The sequence below is a fragment of the Camelus dromedarius genome, chromosome 14 (assembly GCF_036321535.1).
Source record: "Camelus dromedarius isolate mCamDro1 chromosome 14, mCamDro1.pat, whole genome shotgun sequence".
Lineage (NCBI taxonomy): Eukaryota > Metazoa > Chordata > Mammalia > Artiodactyla > Camelidae > Camelus > Camelus dromedarius.
The window spans coordinates 7,049,026-7,067,147 of NC_087449.1; the positions used below are offsets into that span (position 1 = coordinate 7,049,026).

The 18,122-nt window shown below is 41.7% G+C and overlaps 1 protein-coding gene across 1 annotated transcript; it reads left to right on the forward strand.

Moving 5' to 3' along the window:
* The first annotated feature begins 5,141 nt into the window (after positions 1-5,141).
* Positions 5,142-16,314, forward strand: BCL10 (BCL10 immune signaling adaptor). Its single transcript, XM_010987170.3, has 3 exons — positions 5,142-5,472; positions 11,828-12,116; positions 13,839-16,314. The coding sequence occupies exons 1-3, from the start codon at positions 5,416-5,418 to the stop codon at positions 14,192-14,194; spliced, it is 702 nt and encodes a 233-aa protein (XP_010985472.1). The 5' UTR covers positions 5,142-5,415; the 3' UTR covers positions 14,195-16,314.
* The last annotated feature ends 1,808 nt before the right edge of the window (positions 16,315-18,122 follow it).

The following is an 18,122-nucleotide window of genomic DNA, read 5'->3' on the forward strand; positions in this document are numbered from 1 at the left end:
GCAGAAACTCACCACAGACTACGAACTCCTTTTACTATGGTCTTGAGCTGGGCTGCCCTTAGTTATATTGATGCTACCTTTTGGCTTTCCTCCCCATCAATTACATCCTGGAATGGTGGGTGCATTCCTTGGCCTTGTCCACCGAGGCAGGATGCTCTCATAAAGCTGCAGTTCCAGAGCCTGAGAGCTCTCTTCCTGCCAATCTTGGGGTGCTCTCCTTTGCATTTAGGGGGGTTAAAAATCCTACGGTAAGTTTGCTGGCTTTTCTTTTTCCTACCTCAGGCACAGAGAACAGAAGAACACATTAAACCTTTTGCCTTGCCCCAGGGAATGTTTGAGAATCCTAGCTTCTCGGAATCACTGTATCCTGAAACAAGTGGCTGAGTCTACGGCTAGTAATTAAGAACACTGGCCTTGTTATCAGACAGAGCTGTGTTGGAATCCTGATTCTGCTACTTGGTAGAGGAGTGGCCTTGGGCAAAACATTTCTTCTAAGCCTCAGATATCTCACCTGTAAAGTGAGGATAAAAAAGCTGACCTGGTGGGACAGTTAATAGGGATTAAACTGCAACAGCAGATGGGGTATGCCTGGCTCAGAATGGGTGCAAAATAAGTTGCTAGTGATTATTTCTTCTTAGGCAGTTGTATGACTAGGAGATCTAGCCCTTCCCTCAAGATCTCCCTGCTGGTATAGGGACGTCACCTCCTCTGAACTGTATCTAAGGTAGCCAGTCCCATAAACAGGCAGGCCTCTGATACCCAGTGCCTGTCCTTATGGTCCAGACCAACCAGTCTTCTAGAGGAAAGGCTGGGGGAATGATCCCTTCTCTCCGGTTCCCTCAATGGCCCCAACAATGTCTTAGTCTTGGGGTGCACTTGCAAATGTCCTCACAGGATTTGCTCAGGCCTGTATTCCCCATTCCATACCCTCCTGATCCTCCCTTCCTGAGCTGGGAACTCTCCCGGGGGCAGGACCACCTGGAGTCTTCACAAAGTCCCTGAGATGAAACGTCTGAACTCCATCAAAAATTGTCTTGCCATTAAAACCCAGGAGTGTCTGGCTCAGAACTGGCCACTTTTTCCACCTCCAGTTATTTTCAGGACATTTATAATTCACATTATTTGAAATAGAATTCATTGCTCAACACAGCACCTGGTATATGGCAGGAAGTGTTGGAATAAATCATTCAACAGCAGTTAAAGCTCCACCTCTTAAAATCTTCCAGCCCAGTTTAAATACACTTCTTTCACGTTGTCTGATCAGACAGAAATGGTTTCCTTGTCCCTCCCTCTGCGTTCCGATGACAGCTGTCTTTACTGAACGTTTATTGATGGTTCCCAGGTCATATAGCTAATAATGGGCAAATATAGAATTCAACTGTAGTGAACTGAATAATGTCTTCCCAAAATTCATGTCTGCTGGAACCTTGGAATGTGACTTTATTTGAAAATAGTCTTTATAGATGCAATCAAGTTAAGATCACACTGGATTAGAGCGAGCCCTAAGTCCAATGATTAGTGTCCTTATAAGAAGGACATTTGGAGACAGAGACACAGGAGGAAAACAGAGAAAGCCATGTCAAGACGGAGGCAGAGGTTGGAGTTCTGCAGCCACAGCCAAGGCCAAGGCCTGCCAGCAACCATCAGAAACTGGGAAGAGGTAGGGCAGGAGTCCTCCTTAGAGCCTTCAGAGGGAACAAGGGCCTGCCAGCCTTGGACATCTAGCCTTTAGAACTGTGAGAAAATACATTTCTGTTGTTTTAAGCACCCCACCCCCCGTTGTGATAATTACAGCAGCCCTAGGAAACTGGTATCTCGGTCTAGATCTGCCAGATGCCAAACATCCTCACTTTTAACCACTATGATGTGCTGCCTTATGTTTGTAGCACCTAAACTGTATCCTGCCCGTACATTTATCAGATGCCTTGTATTTCATGGTAAGAGGCAGATGGTACACCTAGAAGTCGAAGTGGTGATGCAGGGGATGGGAAGAGGTAGAATTACTGCAAGGTAGAGAATGGGCAGAACAATTTTCTTGGGTACGTGTCCGAATCTCATTACGCCTGACCCTGTGATTGAGCAGAGAAGGAGAAATGAGTTTGCTTATGGAAGAAGTACGTTGTGCTGGCAAGATTGGAAACTGCAAGGCCCACTGGGAACTAGCTCTGTGATTGGGCACATGACATTCAGATGCGGCTGCTTTGAAACAGACTGTGTGACCTGGGAACACTGAAATGTGGCCTCAAAACCAAAATATTAACCTTTCAGCTTTCAAGAATTCCTAACCTTCTCACTCAGTCCCACCCAACCCCTTATCTTGATTTCGTAACTCCCACTTCCGACACACAGCATTCAACTTTTTAGTTAAATAAATGAATAAGGGGGTGAATATGGAAGATAGAAGAAGGTTGGAGGAATCAGAAGTGAAATGATGGTCAAAAACAGCGAAAGAGATGCAGAGTAAGGGTCGTGAAAGAAGGCTCAAGAATCAGAGATGTCTGCCACTAACACTTGGCAACCAAAAACCAGAATAGAAGCAAATGTGGCAAGATGTCAAAATTTGTCAAATCTTGGTACTGAACATTGGGTGTTTGTAATATTTTCCTTTATAGTTTGGTGTATTTGGAACATTTTGTTTAAAAAAGAATAATAGAAGAGCAACTTCCGAATGCTTAATCAAAATGGGTGTGGCAAACTGGCCTCATTCAAATCACTTTGCTTTGATAGGTTCTGAATCCCCTCCTTCACTGGCAGAGCTGGTATGCTTGTGGCAAAACAGTTCATTCCTGTACACAGATGGACTGATAATTTTGGAGAGAACCCATGGAAATATATATGAAGGTAGAAAATGTCATTGGGCTTCTGAGAATTTATGCAAAAGAAATGATTATTCAAAAGAAAAAAAGACTAGGGAATATGCAGATGAAAAACTTAAAGGCAAATTTGTTATAGTGATGAAAAATTGGGAAAAACTTAAGGTCACCATGGGGAAGCACTCACTGCTGCTCCCTACCTGGTCACACCACCCTCATCTTTGCCAGGATCACTGAGGGAGGGTCCAGCTGATCTCTCTGCTTCCACCCTTACACCTGTAGTCTACTCTCTACTCGGCAGCCACAGTGAGTCTTTGAAAAGGAAATGAAATCACTTCCCCATTTCGGTTCAAAATGTTCTCACCACCCTCAATGCTACCAGCCCTGTTCTGAGCCACCACCTCCTGGGTCCTGGATTATGGTAATAGCTCCCTAGGATCTCCCCTCTTCCATCAAGGCAACAGTGAAAGTGCCCATTTTTCAAATCATAAATCGGATCTTGTCACTCCTCTTCTCAGAACCCTCCAGTGGCTTCCCGTCTGACTCAGACTATGCCCATATGACTCAGAGCAAAGTCAATGTAAACTTTTACAGTGGCACACAAGGACCTCATCTTCTTCCCAGTCACACTGGATTCTTTTCATTGGCTGTTCCTTCTACTCATAATATTCTTTCTCTACATGTCCACGTGGCCTACCCCCTCAATTCCTCAAGTGGTAACTCATATCTCCCCTTCTCCATGAGGTCTTCATCAACCACTCTATTTAAATGTTACTACTTCATACACCCTCATCCTATTGCCTTGTTTTATTATTATTTTTTTTTAGTATTTCTCATCTTCTAACATAATAAATAATTTACATAATATTTTTCAGACATCTGTTTGCCCTGCCCCAAACACACACATGCTAGATAGTATTTAAACTCCAGGGAGAAAGGAATTTGTATCTATTCCATTCACGTCTGTTTCCCCCACACCTAGAACAATGTCTGGCACAGAGATGACATTCAATAAATATTTGTGAAATGAAAGAACAAATGGTTAAGTAAATTGGGTTATATCAAGATTACAGAAGATGAAGCAATCAGAAAAAAACGCTGTGTATCATTATGGGAAAAGACATATGAGATAATGTTAAAACTAGAATCCCTGTGTTGTGATCAAAAATACACCGGTGTGTATTTTTAGAAATGTTAGCTATCTTGATTATGGTAGTGCTTTCACTGGTGTATACATCTATCAAAATTCATCAAAATGTACATCTGAAATATGGGTAGTTTACTGTACAGGAACCATACCATAATAAAGGTGTTAAAAAATTTTAAATACACTGGTGTGGCTTTAGCGGCATTGTTGTTTTCGGTTCTTTTGCTTTCTTCTCTTAAATTTCCGGGTCCCCATGTTTGTCTTTGGTCCTTTCCTCATCTTTATCTACCCGCTAGTTTCAAATACCATCTACTTTATTTCTAGTTTACTTAGCATGTTGTCCAAACAACCATCTTGGGTCCAGGGCTCTGTTTTGAGCTTTTCAGCCACAATACTTTGTATACACCTCTGTTAGTGGTTAGAATACCATTCTGGAAATACTGGTCTGTTCCCCAGTCTCCCCCACTAGAATGGGAGAACGCTTGTGCAATAAGATGCCTAGAACAACAGACTAGTAAGGACTCAATACATGTTTGAGTATTGTAAGATAAAAAAACCCACAAATTGGGTGTGTACTGTGTGCCCAGTATCTCTAAGAACCTTACGTAATTGTGTCATTTCTCACAGCAGCCCTATGAGAGGTATGAGGTAGACAAATCTTCCTTACATGGATGAATAAATAAGGAAATACGTTTAAAATAAACAGTGACCAAAAAGTATGCAGACGTTAAATCAGGTGTGGGACTGTAGGCGGTTTTTCTCTTTCAGAAATTTCTTTACTATTGTAGTTAGGCTGTATATGTGACGTGTGTGTCGATGTGTGACCAAGTAATTTAAAAACCTGAGTGGGCAAACGCAGCAACAGGAAATCGTTGGGCAGGGCCTGGGAAAAGGGGAGGCACCCCAAAGGACAGGCAAGCCGAGACCGGACTCCCCCAGTGACGGAGCCGTCTGCGAAGGCGGTGTCTGCCCGAGGGCAGAGCAGCCACGCGCCCCACCCACGGAAACGATTCCTTTCCGGGAGGCCAACCCGCTGCCACATGCAAACGACCTTGAGGCAGTGGGCGGAGCCACTCCTGAAAGGCTCCGGCCAGGGGGCGGGAACAAAGTTGGCCCGCGGGCTGGCACCGATTGGCTGTAGTAGAGATGGGGCGGGCCCTCCAGGTGGCCCGGCCTCACCGAGGGGCGGTGCCTGCGCCTGAGCCTCTAGGAGAGGGAAGGAGCCTGGCTCCCGGCTCCGCGTTGGGACGGGTAGGCCTGCTCCGCCGTACGCCCCAGAGGCAGAGCCGGAAGCGCTGCAGTTTGATCCGCGAGTCCATCGGTTTTCGAAGGGGTAGCCCTCTTCCTTCAACCCTCTCCGCTTCCCCTGTGCCCCCTCATCCGAAGCGCCCAGCCTGGGCGGGGCGGCGCAGCCCGAGCTCGGACCCGGAAGAAGCGCCCTCTCCCGCCTCCGCCATGGAGCCCACCGCGCCGTCCCTCACCGAGGAGGACCTGACTGAAGTGAAGAAGGACGTGAGTAGCACAACCTTGCCCGGGCGCCGCCGCGGGCCGGGGGCGGGCTGGGGCGGGCTGCGTTCCTGCGGGCGAGGAAAGCGGAAACCTGGCGTCCTAGTCCGAGTCGGAATCGGAGGAGGAGCCTGCGGTGGGAGAAGCGGAAGGTCCGGACACCGCAGGACCGCGGCGAACCCTGCATCCGAGGGACGTTGGTGGAAGTGATCTGATCCCCCGGTGACCTGTTAATCCACGTTTTAAATCGCTGAAAGCAGGGCTTGGGTTTCTGAAACCTTGTTTCGGTGGAGCGTTTCTGCACAGTCAGCTTCTTGCCCACTCCTCACCCCCCTGCGCTTTGGAGCTGCGTTGTTAGGGATCGACGACTCAAGTCCATCCTTGAGTCAGACTGCCTTGGCTGCTGGCTCAACCTGGAGCAAAAGCCGGACCAGATAAAGGATCAGATGCTCCAGATAGAGGATCAGTTTGCTCCAAGCAGTGGAGCAAATACATAAAACTTTTGCAGAGTGGGTTGGGGGAAGCTCAACAGCTGAAAGCACGACCTGGAATTCCCCTAGTAAGCAAACGCCCACATATTTAAATTGAAGGGGCGAGGGGGGTGGGAGGAAGGGATGAATGCATGAAGCCGAGAATGAATTCACAGGTAAACGTTGGAAATATTCAGTAGCTGAATTATGGTCTTCTGCTTGGATAGTGCAGAAGTGCACAAATCTGAGTATTTAATCGTAAAGAATGACTTTGTGGAGATGTGACTTGTTTCTGTTTTCCTTTGCTTTTAGTTACTTGTTTTGCCACATGAGACATATATATGAGTACCATTAAAATACTTTATATAAACTCAAATTAAAAACTAAACATGAATTGTGTTCTGCCTTCACAATGCAGTACTTATACAAAGTCATCTTTGTGAGCTGGACAGGACACCAGCTTTTTAAATGTTCATGTGCTTCAGATCCCTTCCTTTACCCTCACCTGTAAGGTTTATTACACTGTACTCATAATTACAGTTGGTATGACTCATTAGCAGAAGGAAACTGGTTATGACTGGGACTTGTGCCTTAGTCTCCTCGTTCAACAGATAATTGTGGAGCACTTATATAGAAACTACTGCTCTTGGGCCTGGAAAGATACAAGAAGTGACAGGCCCCTGCTTTATATGCTAGGTAAGATTGGGACATTGATAACTACCAAAGAATAAATGAGTGTTGTTTTAAGATTTGTACCAGTAAAAACATGAACTTCAAGAGCTAGGCCTCAGTGTTTCAAATGCTGTGCCACACAATTTATAAAGTTCTCATTTAATCTGTACAACAACCTCTAAGGCAGATAATTGTCATTCCCTTTTACAGTTGATAAAACAAGTAGTGAAATATTACAAGCAAGAGGATATAAAACCTGTCCACAAGCAGATGTGAAGGGTGGCTTCCAGGCCTTTATTTTTTCCCATCAATTCACTATTATTATTCATCTCCATGATTTCAATTTACAGCTATATCAGAAATTCATAACCTTGGGGAATCATGGATGAGTTTCAGGATGTCTATGGAAAAAAAATGTATGCGCCTTTTTTTTAGGGATTTTTTTTTGTGATATTTGCAAAATGGTTATGACCTTGGAAGATTTTTAAATTATCATCTACATATTTGACTTCCTTCTCTCTCTCAATTCTGAGTGCTTATTTCCAAATATCTCCTGGAGGGGGAGGGAGTAGCTCAAGTGGCAGAGCATATTCTTAGCGTACACAAGGTCCTGAGTTCAATCCCCAGTACCTCCTCTAAAAATAAATAAGTAAACCTAACTACCTCCCCCCACCAGAAAATAAGTTTTAAAAATATATATATTAAATAAAACAAAACAAAACAAAAATCTCCTAGAAATCCACTTTTATATTCTTCAGATTCCTCACTTTATCTAAAATTGAACTTTTTGTCATCTCTCCAACAAAGCTGCTTGCTGTTTCTGCTGTATTCTCTGTCTTGATGAATATTATACAGTTGTACCTCTGTATCCGTGGGGGGATTGGCTGCTGATACCAAAATCCATGGATGCTCAAGTCCCTTTTATAAAATGGCATAGTGTTTGCATATAACCTACACACATCTACCCATGTACTTTAAATCATCTCTCAGTTACTTACAATACCTAGCACAATGTAAATGCTATGTAAATAGTTGTAAACACGATGTAAATACTATGTAAATAGTTGACCCACACAACTAATTGAAGCTTTGCTCTTTGGAACTTTCTGGAAATTTTTCTTTCCAAATATTTTGGATCCACTGTTGATTGAATCTGAGAATGTGGAACCTGCAGGTACAGAGGACCCACTGTACCACTACTTTTCCTCCTGGAAATTCCCACTTCTTCACTGTACTCCTCCCCATGTGCCCCATCTAGTTGTTACCTCATCTTTTTGGCTGAATTTAGTTCAGTTTCATAAATATGGACTACCTGCTGCTGTGAGGCTGATATTGTCACTGATTCTAACAGTTCAAAAATTAAAAATTAAGACACAATCCTAGTTTGAGAAGAGGTCAGCTGTTTAGGGGGGAGGGAGCAGATGTAAAATGATAATTGCAAATCACAAAATAAGTGCAGTGAATTTGGCATTCATCCAAAATGTTACCTACTTGGCAGTCTGCTAAGTGCAGGATATACAGAGTTGAACAAAATGTACCTGGTTTTTGCCTGCTTTTAACATGGGTTATCTGGGTTGAAAACAAATAAATGTGTAATTCCAAATTATGGTACCTACTATGAAGAAGACAAACAGGTGCTGAGACAATAACAGGGGAAGTCTGTTGAGATAAGATGGTCAGAGAAAGTTACGTTTAAACTGATTCCTGAAGAATATGACAGAACTGTGGGAAGAGCATTCTAGGCAGAATAGAATTTGCAAAGGACGTGAAACAAGCCAGATCTTGGGGAAATTGGAAGAAGGCAGAGAATGCCTTAAGGTGAAGTTAGGGTGATGGGTTAAGGCCAGATCATGAAGGGTCTTATCGATGGTAGTAAAGAGTGTGCGTTTCTTCCCCAAGTGTACTAGGGTTTTTTCCCCATGTGTAGTATTGAAGAATTAGGTCTTTAAAAGATCCCTCTGCCTATTGTACAGACTGGGGAGAGCAGAGGTGGGAAGAGAGAAACTAGTGAGGAGACCCCTGGAATTTACACAGGGGAGAGGTGGTGACTGGGATCAGGTGAAGGCAGTGGGAATGGATGGAATGAGAAGATTCTAGATGCATGTTTTAAATGGTAATGATAGGACTTGGGGATGGACTGTATCTGGGAGTTGAGGAAGCAAGTGGAATCATATTAGAAAGTGGAAATGTCAAGTCAGCATTTAGACCTCTTAAGTTTGAAGATCAGAAAGGAGATCTGAGCTAGAAGTGAAAGTGTGGGATTAAATGAGTTTACTTTGGGAAGTTGAGAGCTAGAAGGGAAAGAGAGACCACAGAAGAGTTTTTAAAAGTGAGGCGTTATGGCCACAGAGATGGGAAGAAAGCCGGGAGAGTGTGGTGTTCACGTAAGACAAGTACAGAGTATTTCAGGGAGGGAGTGGTCAGCTGTATTCACACTGCTGAGTAGTACGATGAAGACTAAAAGTATCAGATTTAGCAATTAGGAGATCGTTGGTGACTTTGAGAAGAGCAGTGGGACAGAATGAAAATGTCTGGTTATGAACTGGGACATAGAAGTGGAGTCTGGTATATAGAAAGGTGAAATGTGTACCCAGGGTGCTGTAAAGACAGAGGGGAGCAGTCCTCGTTTGGGGGAGTGACCCGAAGGTGACCACTGCCCTGAATTTTTAAAGATTAATAGGGACTTAGGATATGAGAAGAGAAAATATGGCAACAGTAACGAGTTAAAGAAGTGTAGTGACAAACAGCAGTTTCAGTAGAACGGTAAGTTCCAGGACGTAGATTAAGCTGGAGAAGTAAGCCGGACCCATGCTCTGAAGCGCCCTGTCTGCCGTTGTCAAGGAGCTGTTACTGACTGTCAGACACTGTGTCGAGCCTTCATATGCAGTGTCCCGTTTAGTCCTCCTAGAGAGCCTGCCAGGTATTTATCATTATTTTACCAGTAAGGAACCTGAAGCTTCAGGAGGTGAAGTAACTGGCCCCAGCTCTCATGGGAATGTGGCAGTGTCCAGATTAGGTCTGAGTCCAGAGCATGGCTCTTAACTTACTGCTTTGCCATGGTTGAAGACCTCTGTCTTTTAAGTCAGGATGGAACACAATGTCTTCAATTTTGTAAAAGTTAACTAACAACATTTTGGTATTAGTAGAATTCATGTAACATTCCAGATTTCCATTTTCTCTTGAAATCAATTAGAAGATCTGCTAGACGTGTGAGGAGGATTTTGAGGGGAGTAGGAAGAGAAGGACGAAGTGTAGCTAGGTGTCTTATTAATAGTCCTGCAAGATATATAGGGACCCGAACTAGGGCAATGCTAGTAATAGGGATGAAGTGAAGGGGCCGATTAGGTAAATGTCAGGGATGGATTGGCAGCACCCAGTGGGTGGCTAATGGGATGTGGAAAGTGAGTGAAAGAGAGGAAGAGTTGAGGATGAACTGCAGGTTGGATGAATGGTTGGATGGATGGGGAGGGAGGAGGTGCTCCCAAGTGAGCTGAGAATATTGGAGGAAAAGGATAAGGGAGGAAAACAAATTTGGTTTTGGACATGTTGAATTTGAAATACCATTGGAATCTCTAGGTGGAGAAAGTCTTGATCACATGAAAATTTGGAAATCATCAGCACATAAATGGTAGGAATGACAGCAAGTGATGTTTTGCAAGGAGTTCATCTTTTCAGTCTAGTTTTCTCCTCATTCCCGCAGCGTAAATTCACGCACTCAGCGTATCTTATATAAGGTATTGCAACAGCCTTCTAATTAGTCTCCTTTGACCCCAGTTTTTGTTCCCCCCAGTCCTCCGTGAAAGTTTTCTTGTTACGTCTTACTTATAAACCTTTGATGAGGTTTTGGCACAAGGGTTTGTAATTTCCCCCGCTGTGCACCTGCATGCCTGTAGCACAAGTGTAGCCTCTCTAAATTTCCCAGGTCCTGGAGGCAGTTAGTTACTTGCCTACTCTATGCTTCCCCAGTACTTGACCTGTAAACTTTTTCTCTGGGTCACATCCCATTGTCTTATACTTATTAGCTTGAGTGTGATAATGTATTCTCCAACTAGACCTTGTGTCCTTTGCATGCAGGATTCAAGTCTTGTTCATTACTCCATTCCCACTGCTCAGCCCTTGGCACATTAGGCATTTAGTGAAATGTTTGTTGTGTGAATAAATGAATGTGAAAGTTCAGTGGACTGAGAACCACAGGAACCCCTCACCTGGCCTACTTTTCTGCCATGATACCCTGGAGTACTTTGAAGATTTTCCATTGTCTTTATTTAGCTCATCATTGTCACTGTGAGTCATTGTCATCACCACTAACATTTACTCATCACTTACTATGTACAAGGCACTTTTCCTAGTACTTTACATGTGCTAATTTATTCCTTTTACACTCAGTTAAGGAAACTGAGGCACAGAGGAGATAAGTTACCCAGCCAAGAACACATACCTAGTAAATGAGGGAGCTGTATACAGTTGCTGACATTAAATTATTAATGCCATTTTTTAGGACCCACATCGGTTTTTGGCTGAGTAAGTCCCCTTAGACACTTCTCAGGTTTAAGCCTGTTTATGTGATTTCTTTTTCTTTATTTTTAAAATTTTTCGGTATCCACTCTTCCTTTAGGTTTCTTTCCCCCCACACCTTTCTACCTCCCTTCTACCGAGACATTGACTTAGGTTATAGTCTTTCCATCTAACTCCAAAGGTAGACACATTATGGGCCTTTTTAGGTTAGGTTTTTTTCTTTTCTTCTGTTTTCTTTTTTAGTGGTTTTACTCTAGGTAGATGGAAAATTAATAACAAACATGAGAAAGTTACAAACTGTGAGACCTCTCACTAAGTTACCCTCTCTGGTCCTGACCAATCCTGGATTCCTTGGTAAAAGCTAATTCTTCTGTTCTCATCCTTTTCCCCTGAAGGCCCTCAGTAGACCTCCATTTCCACAGACCCAGGCCCCCAGATTAGACTGGCCGCTCTCACAGTAGTTTGGTCTTGGTTTATAGGTGTGAAGATGAGATCAGAGCAGGACAGAAGCTGTGAGGAACATAGTCAGGACCTACTTCTGTCTACTCGGACCTTCATTGTAACAGCACGCCTGTAGTAGGCCTGCGCCTCCTGTGTTCAGGATGTGTTCTCTCAGCAGTTCAGATTCCCAACTAATCAGTCACCTGTGTGATTTCCTTAGGTGTTAAGAAAAATAACATTGAGACTTACTTTATGTATTTTAGGCTTTGGAAAATTTGCGTGTATACCTGTGTGAGAAAATCATAGCTGAGAGACATTTTGATCATCTACGGGCAAAAAAAATACTCAGTAGAGAAGACACTGAAGAAATTTCTTGCCGAACATCAAGTAGGAAGAGAGCTGGAAAATTGTTAGATTACTTACAAGAAAACCCCAAAGGACTAGATACCCTGGTTGAATCTATTCGGCGAGAAAAAACACAGAACTTCCTGATACAGAAGATTACAGATGAAGTGCTGAAACTTAGAAACATAAAACTAGAACATCTGAAAGGTAAGGTATCTTAGGTGTCCGAGAGTTCATTTAAATGTAAATGCTTTTCAAAGTAAAACGCAAAACAAAGCAAAAAACTCAGAGATTATTTTGCTTTCATTCAAAAAGTTTAAGGTTCAGAATTACATTTGATTTGCATTTTTACCTTATTTGATGTCATTACATTGCAAACGTGGAATATCACTCAGTGTTCTGTATTTGTATTCATTTAACGTTACCATTTATAGAAAACTATGATGAAATCCCAGTGTACACAGGAGTTTGTTTACAAAGTCAGCAGACCTTAAGATTAATCCGTTCGAAAGTAACCCCTGAAAATGCATATCTCATCTAAAGAACTCTATGTAGGTGAAGTATGTGAATTTGACCTCTGATAAACTCTGATAGTTTTTCTCTCACCAGTTGATACAAGATGAAGTAGTTGGCTTACGTTGTTGAGAATCATATTGTATAAATTATCCGTAACTTTGAAACTAGGATCACACTCAGTCTGGCAAGATGAGAGAGACATGAAACTGAGATTGATTAAGGGAACAGCAAATTCACCTCTTTTGTTTCACTCTCAGCCTAGAGCTCACACTCACTAATTGGAAGGCTGCATAGAATTGTCTGCACAATTTAAATCCCCTCACCCTCCAAGCCCTCGTCTGTCTCTGTTTCTCTCTGCAGATCATTTAAGATGAGTGTGCATGTGATACGGCTCTACTCCAGGTCTCCTAAGCCCTGGGGAAACAGAAATGAGTCATTTGGGCCTCTGCCGTTAAGGAACTGTCAGTCTGTAAATCCGTGCTGGAACACAGTTGAAGTTTCCCCTCAAAGCATATTTAAGAAAATAGTTTATTGCATGGGACAGAAATGCTGACTGTGTTGTGCAGTTGAAAAACTAGTGGGGAAAATGACATACAAATGTCAGGTTTTATATAAAATTTGTCAACTCACAAGACTCTGTGCCTGTAGACAGGTTGAGTATTTGCTCAGCTTAACAGAAAGATAAACTGTGTTTGTGTTTATTCTTCCTGCCCTGAGGCTGATTATTGGCTATACCCTTTGGATATGATTAAATGCTTTGATTAGAACAACTACTATCATTTAAGTAATCTGAACATTATTTAGTATGAAGAGGAGACCTGGATTCTAGGTGCCGCCTTAGCAGGATGTAGTCCTGGAAGGTGGGGCATGACTTAACTGTTCTGGGCCTCTGTTTTCTCATCTCTAATAGTGAGATACTACCCCAGATGACCTCTAAAATCCCTTCCACTTCTAACACCCTGTGATTCAAGAATCAGTCATTGTAAGTAATTAGCTTATAGAATTTTACCATATACCAAGTTTAAATTTTGTTTTTGTTGGGTAATATTTTGTGTGTGTGCTGGAATGCTGAAGAATTTTGTTTTAATTGTGAAAGCTATTTCTTGTGAATAATTTTAGGGGCAACTTATTTTTCCAGGTCCTTCAGTGATTTAAGTATTATAAACATAGAAATTAATTGTGAATTATAGTATGTAGCAAGGAAATTGAGACTTTTTCCTTATCTAGAAAATGTAAATAATAGTATACCTCGTGATGGTTGGGAGAAGCAGATAATGTGAAATGGGTTATGACAGTTTATAAATTGCTATTTCAGCTTTGGTTGTGTGGTAACTAGTTTGTTAGCTTTACAAGATGGGTGTGGACTCAGTTTTCTAGTTACTTTTCACTGACAGCTGAATACTTTTATCCTAGGACTGAAATGTAGCAGCTGTGAGCCTTTTCCAGACGGAGCCACAAACAGCCGCTCTAGATCAAATTCAGATGAGAGTACTTTCTCTGAAAAACTGAGAGCATCCACCGTCATGTATCATCCGGAAGGAGAGTCCAGCACAACCCCCTTTTTTTCTACTGATTCTTCTCTGAATTTGCCTGTTCTAGAAGTAGGCAGAACTGAAAATCCCTCTTTCTCTTCAACTACGCTTCCTAGACCTGGGGACCCTGGGGCTCCTCCTTTGCCACCAGAGCTGCAGTTAGAAGAAGAAGGAACTTGTGGAAACTCTAGTGAGATGTTTCTGCCCTTAAGATCACGTGCTCTTTTGAGGCAATGACAGTTTACTGGCTTTTAATGTTTTTAACAATGACCAAAAATATTTGAATCATCTTACAAGGTTGCTATAATGACTTATTAACATCTGATGCACATCTTTTATACACATCTTTTAAAAAACACAATGTAAACATAGTTTGTAAATAGAAATTTTTAGAATAAAAGAAGCACGCTTTTAGATAGCTGAAGTCAGTCATGTTGATCATGTACCTGACAGTGTTTTCTAGTTTTTTTCATTTCTGAGGTAATTTAGTGTTTTCACTTTTTTATGCTTTAAACTAATTTTAATGGAGACCATTTCTCTATTTGAGAATAGAGTCTTAGGCTGGGAGTAAAGTTTCTTCTCCGTGTATTTGTCCTGATAAGTTTCACAGTCTAATAGTCCTTTCCAACCACTCAGCAATAAATTTTCAGCATTAAGCTGTTCCTCTTTGCTAATGAAGCCAGTCACTGCTGGGGAAACTGCCAGCGTACCGAAAAGAATCTTTTTCCCACTCAGTTGGGCTTACAGAGTCCCCTTCTGATTCAGAGGAACGTCTCATGGAATTTGAGCCACCTAAGGTATCAATTTGCCAAAATACATTTCTTATTAATTTTGCTAATTAATACTACTTTCTTAAGATTTTCACATTCTTTGCTTTATCATTCTCATTCCTAAAGAAAAATCTTGACAAAAACTTCAGTTATTATGTATAATTTGATGAGATTAAAAAAAAAACTTTTTCTGTACTTTTCTTCATTCTCTTTTAATGAGGACCACTGCACAACTAAACTAACTAGAACACAATGTTTTGTGTGTGTGCGTACGTGACAGCTCTGGAATTCTGTTTGGAATAAGCAGGCCATTAGCTAGATTTGTCTTTTTGTTCCATAACAAAGTTTGACTAATTTTACACATTTATAAATTTTCTGCTTTCATTGTTTTCATTGAATTATAATTTCCTGGTATCTGTCTCGTATATATTTCCATTACTTGCAAAAAGCAGAGATGGAAATATGCTGTTAAAAATAAATTGTTTTTAAATTGTAGTGCTGTGTTTTGGAAGTTTCAAATTTTTCAATAGAAATTAAATAGCTGAAACTTTAAATATGTACCAATTTTTATAGGAAACATTACTTCAAGTTGTGAAAAGGAGTTGCATTTCTGGATAGACCGATGAATTTATCAAAGCTAAGATTTCAACAGACTTAGACTTTTGGGTTTTCTGACTTCTGTGAAGTCAGTTTTTTTCCTTTAAACACTGAAAACCAGCCATTGCCAAAAACATATAAATTTGAATGACAGACTAATGTGATATAGTGCAGCTGGTGATTAGTTGATTAATGTAGCAGTGAGAAAGTTAGTTTTCACAAATACCATATTATCACTTAATATAAAAACACCACCTTTGAGCTAACTTTTTTTTTATTGCTTTTTAAAAATTAAGAAGCTTTATGTTTTAGAGCAGTTCTAGGTTTACAGCAAACTCAAGCAGAAAGTACAGCATTCTCATATGCCCCCCTACCCCCATTTCCCATATTAACATCTCACATTAATATGACACATTTATTAGAATTGATGAACAAGTCTTGATACATCATTAATTAAAGTTAATAGTTTCGGATTCACTCTTTGTGTTGTACAGCTTTGTAAGTTTTGACAAATGCATAATGCCATGTATCCACCATTGTAATAACACGGATGACAGTTCCACTCCCCTCAAGACCCCGTGTTCCACTTGCTCGTCCTTTCCTCTTTCGTCCCCCTTCAGCCCTGGCAACCACTGCTCTGCTTTTTCTCTCCATTGTTTTGTCTTTTCCAGAAGGTCATATAGTTGGCGTCATACAATATGTAGCCTTTTCAGCCTGGCTCCTTACGCTCAGCAGTATGCATTTCAGTTTCCTCTGTGTCTTTTCATGGTGAGCTTACTTTTTCAAGAGGTAATTCCATCTTTGGTCAGGATGTCATTCTTAGTACGAGGTCAAACACTGGCAAATTAGGAGCAGAACCCGATAATGGCAGTTTTTCGTTTTTAGGACTTTTAAGTTTTTTTGGATTTCTGGGGAGTTTTTTTTGTTTGTTTGTTTGTTTTTTTGGTTTGTTTATGTTGACAAACATTAAAAATTTTTAATTTAGCTCAATGGTTAGTTCTTTCGTGGTTAGTGATTTTTGCTTCCTGTTTAAAAGAAAAATCTTCGCCTATCCCAATGTTACAATGATAATCCTCCATGTTTTCTTCTGGAAACTTCGTTGTTTTAGTTTCACAATTAGCTGTGTGATCCATTACAAAGCAATTTTGTGTATGGGATAAGATGGAAATCAAGTCTTGTAGGTGCAGTTCTTTTACCGAAGCAATGCAAAAGGGAGCAGAAAGTTTTAAGCTCTGGCCTTATCTTGTATTGCTGTGTAAATTAAGTACATTGTTGACTTTGAGAAAAATAGCAAACCAAGCAGCAAATCGATTTATAGTTGTTAAATGTAATCTTATGTGGGCTCTCTGAAAGGAGCTAAATTTAAGCGCAGACAATACATGGATAAGTTGAGCGCTGCTCCTGGAGTCCTCACTCTGAACTTGCCACTAATTGTCAGACAGTTGTCCTGTATGGCAACAGTTCCCAAACTTTGCGGCCCATTTTAGAATCACCTGGAGAGCTTTCAAAGATCCCGATGCCAGGCTGCCCCCCATACCAATTAAACCAGAACATTTTGATGTGGAAGCCAGGCCTCAGTGTGTAAAAACGTTTGGGTGATTCCAATGTGGAACAATGCTTGGAAACCACAGCCGTACCGGGTGCCAGATACTGTGCTTGGCGTTTCCACATGTGTGATCTTGTCTTTAATCCTAATAACAACCCTGCAAGGAAGGTGTTATTGTTCCTTTTTTTTTTTTAACGGATGAGAAACAATCTTACGATAAAGTATATGGCTCAAAATCACACAGCTCTTTAGTATTAAAATCTAGGGCTGTTTCACACCAAGATCAATGTTCTTTCCACAACTCCATGCTCTCTAATTTACATTTCCTAATGGCAGAAAGGTAAGGGTGGAGACTGTGTAATTTTTCACTCATTAATTCAATAATTATTTATTGAGTACCTATCATTTTAGGTCCTGGAGATACAGTGATAAACAAAACCGACAAAGTCTGTGTTCCCATAGAGCTCACATTCTAGTTGAGGGAGATGGAAAATAAACATGGAAGCGCAGATAGTCCTATTTGCCATGAAGACAAAGCGGGGCCTGGAGGAGCTAAGAGGGAACTGGGACCAGAGTTCTGATAGCATTATGAGGGGACATTAGAGCTGAGACCTAAGAGATAAGAGGGAAGGAGCCAGCCGTGTGAAGTTCTGGGGGGAAGTTTAGGCAAAAGTAACATCAAGTTCAGATGCGGAAGGATTTACAAACCATTGCGAGACATTTGGATTTTCTTCCAAGGTGGGAAACAGTTGGAAGGTTTTAAAGAAGGGAGTAATGTGATCTGATGTGTGTTGTAAAAGTCCAGAGGCTGTGTGGAGAATGGCTTGGAGAGGGATGGGATGGAGGGAGGAAGATCTGTAGACGGTTATCTCAGCATTTCAACTCTAGTCCTCTGTCCCTTCCTCTAACCTTCCCTTTCATTCTCTTCTCTGCACTTCTTTAACAAGTCAATCCGCAAGTCATTATGTGGGTCTGTGCACAGGAAGTATCTGCACCAGTGGGACTTGGGGGACGTAGTATGGGGCCACACTGGAGTGTGGGAGGCCAAACAGGATGCAGACTACATTTGGTTGCGGAGGGGCGTGGTATAAAGCATTGAGACTCAAATGGAATGAGAGTTATCAATGTAGTTGGGTGGCCTGTGGGCTGCGAGAGCCTGAGTGCAATAAGAAAGGTGTAGACATGGCTCAACAGTGTCAGGGCCCAGGGTAAGGTGTCAGGGCCTGAGCCTGGTGAAGATGGTGTCTGTAGG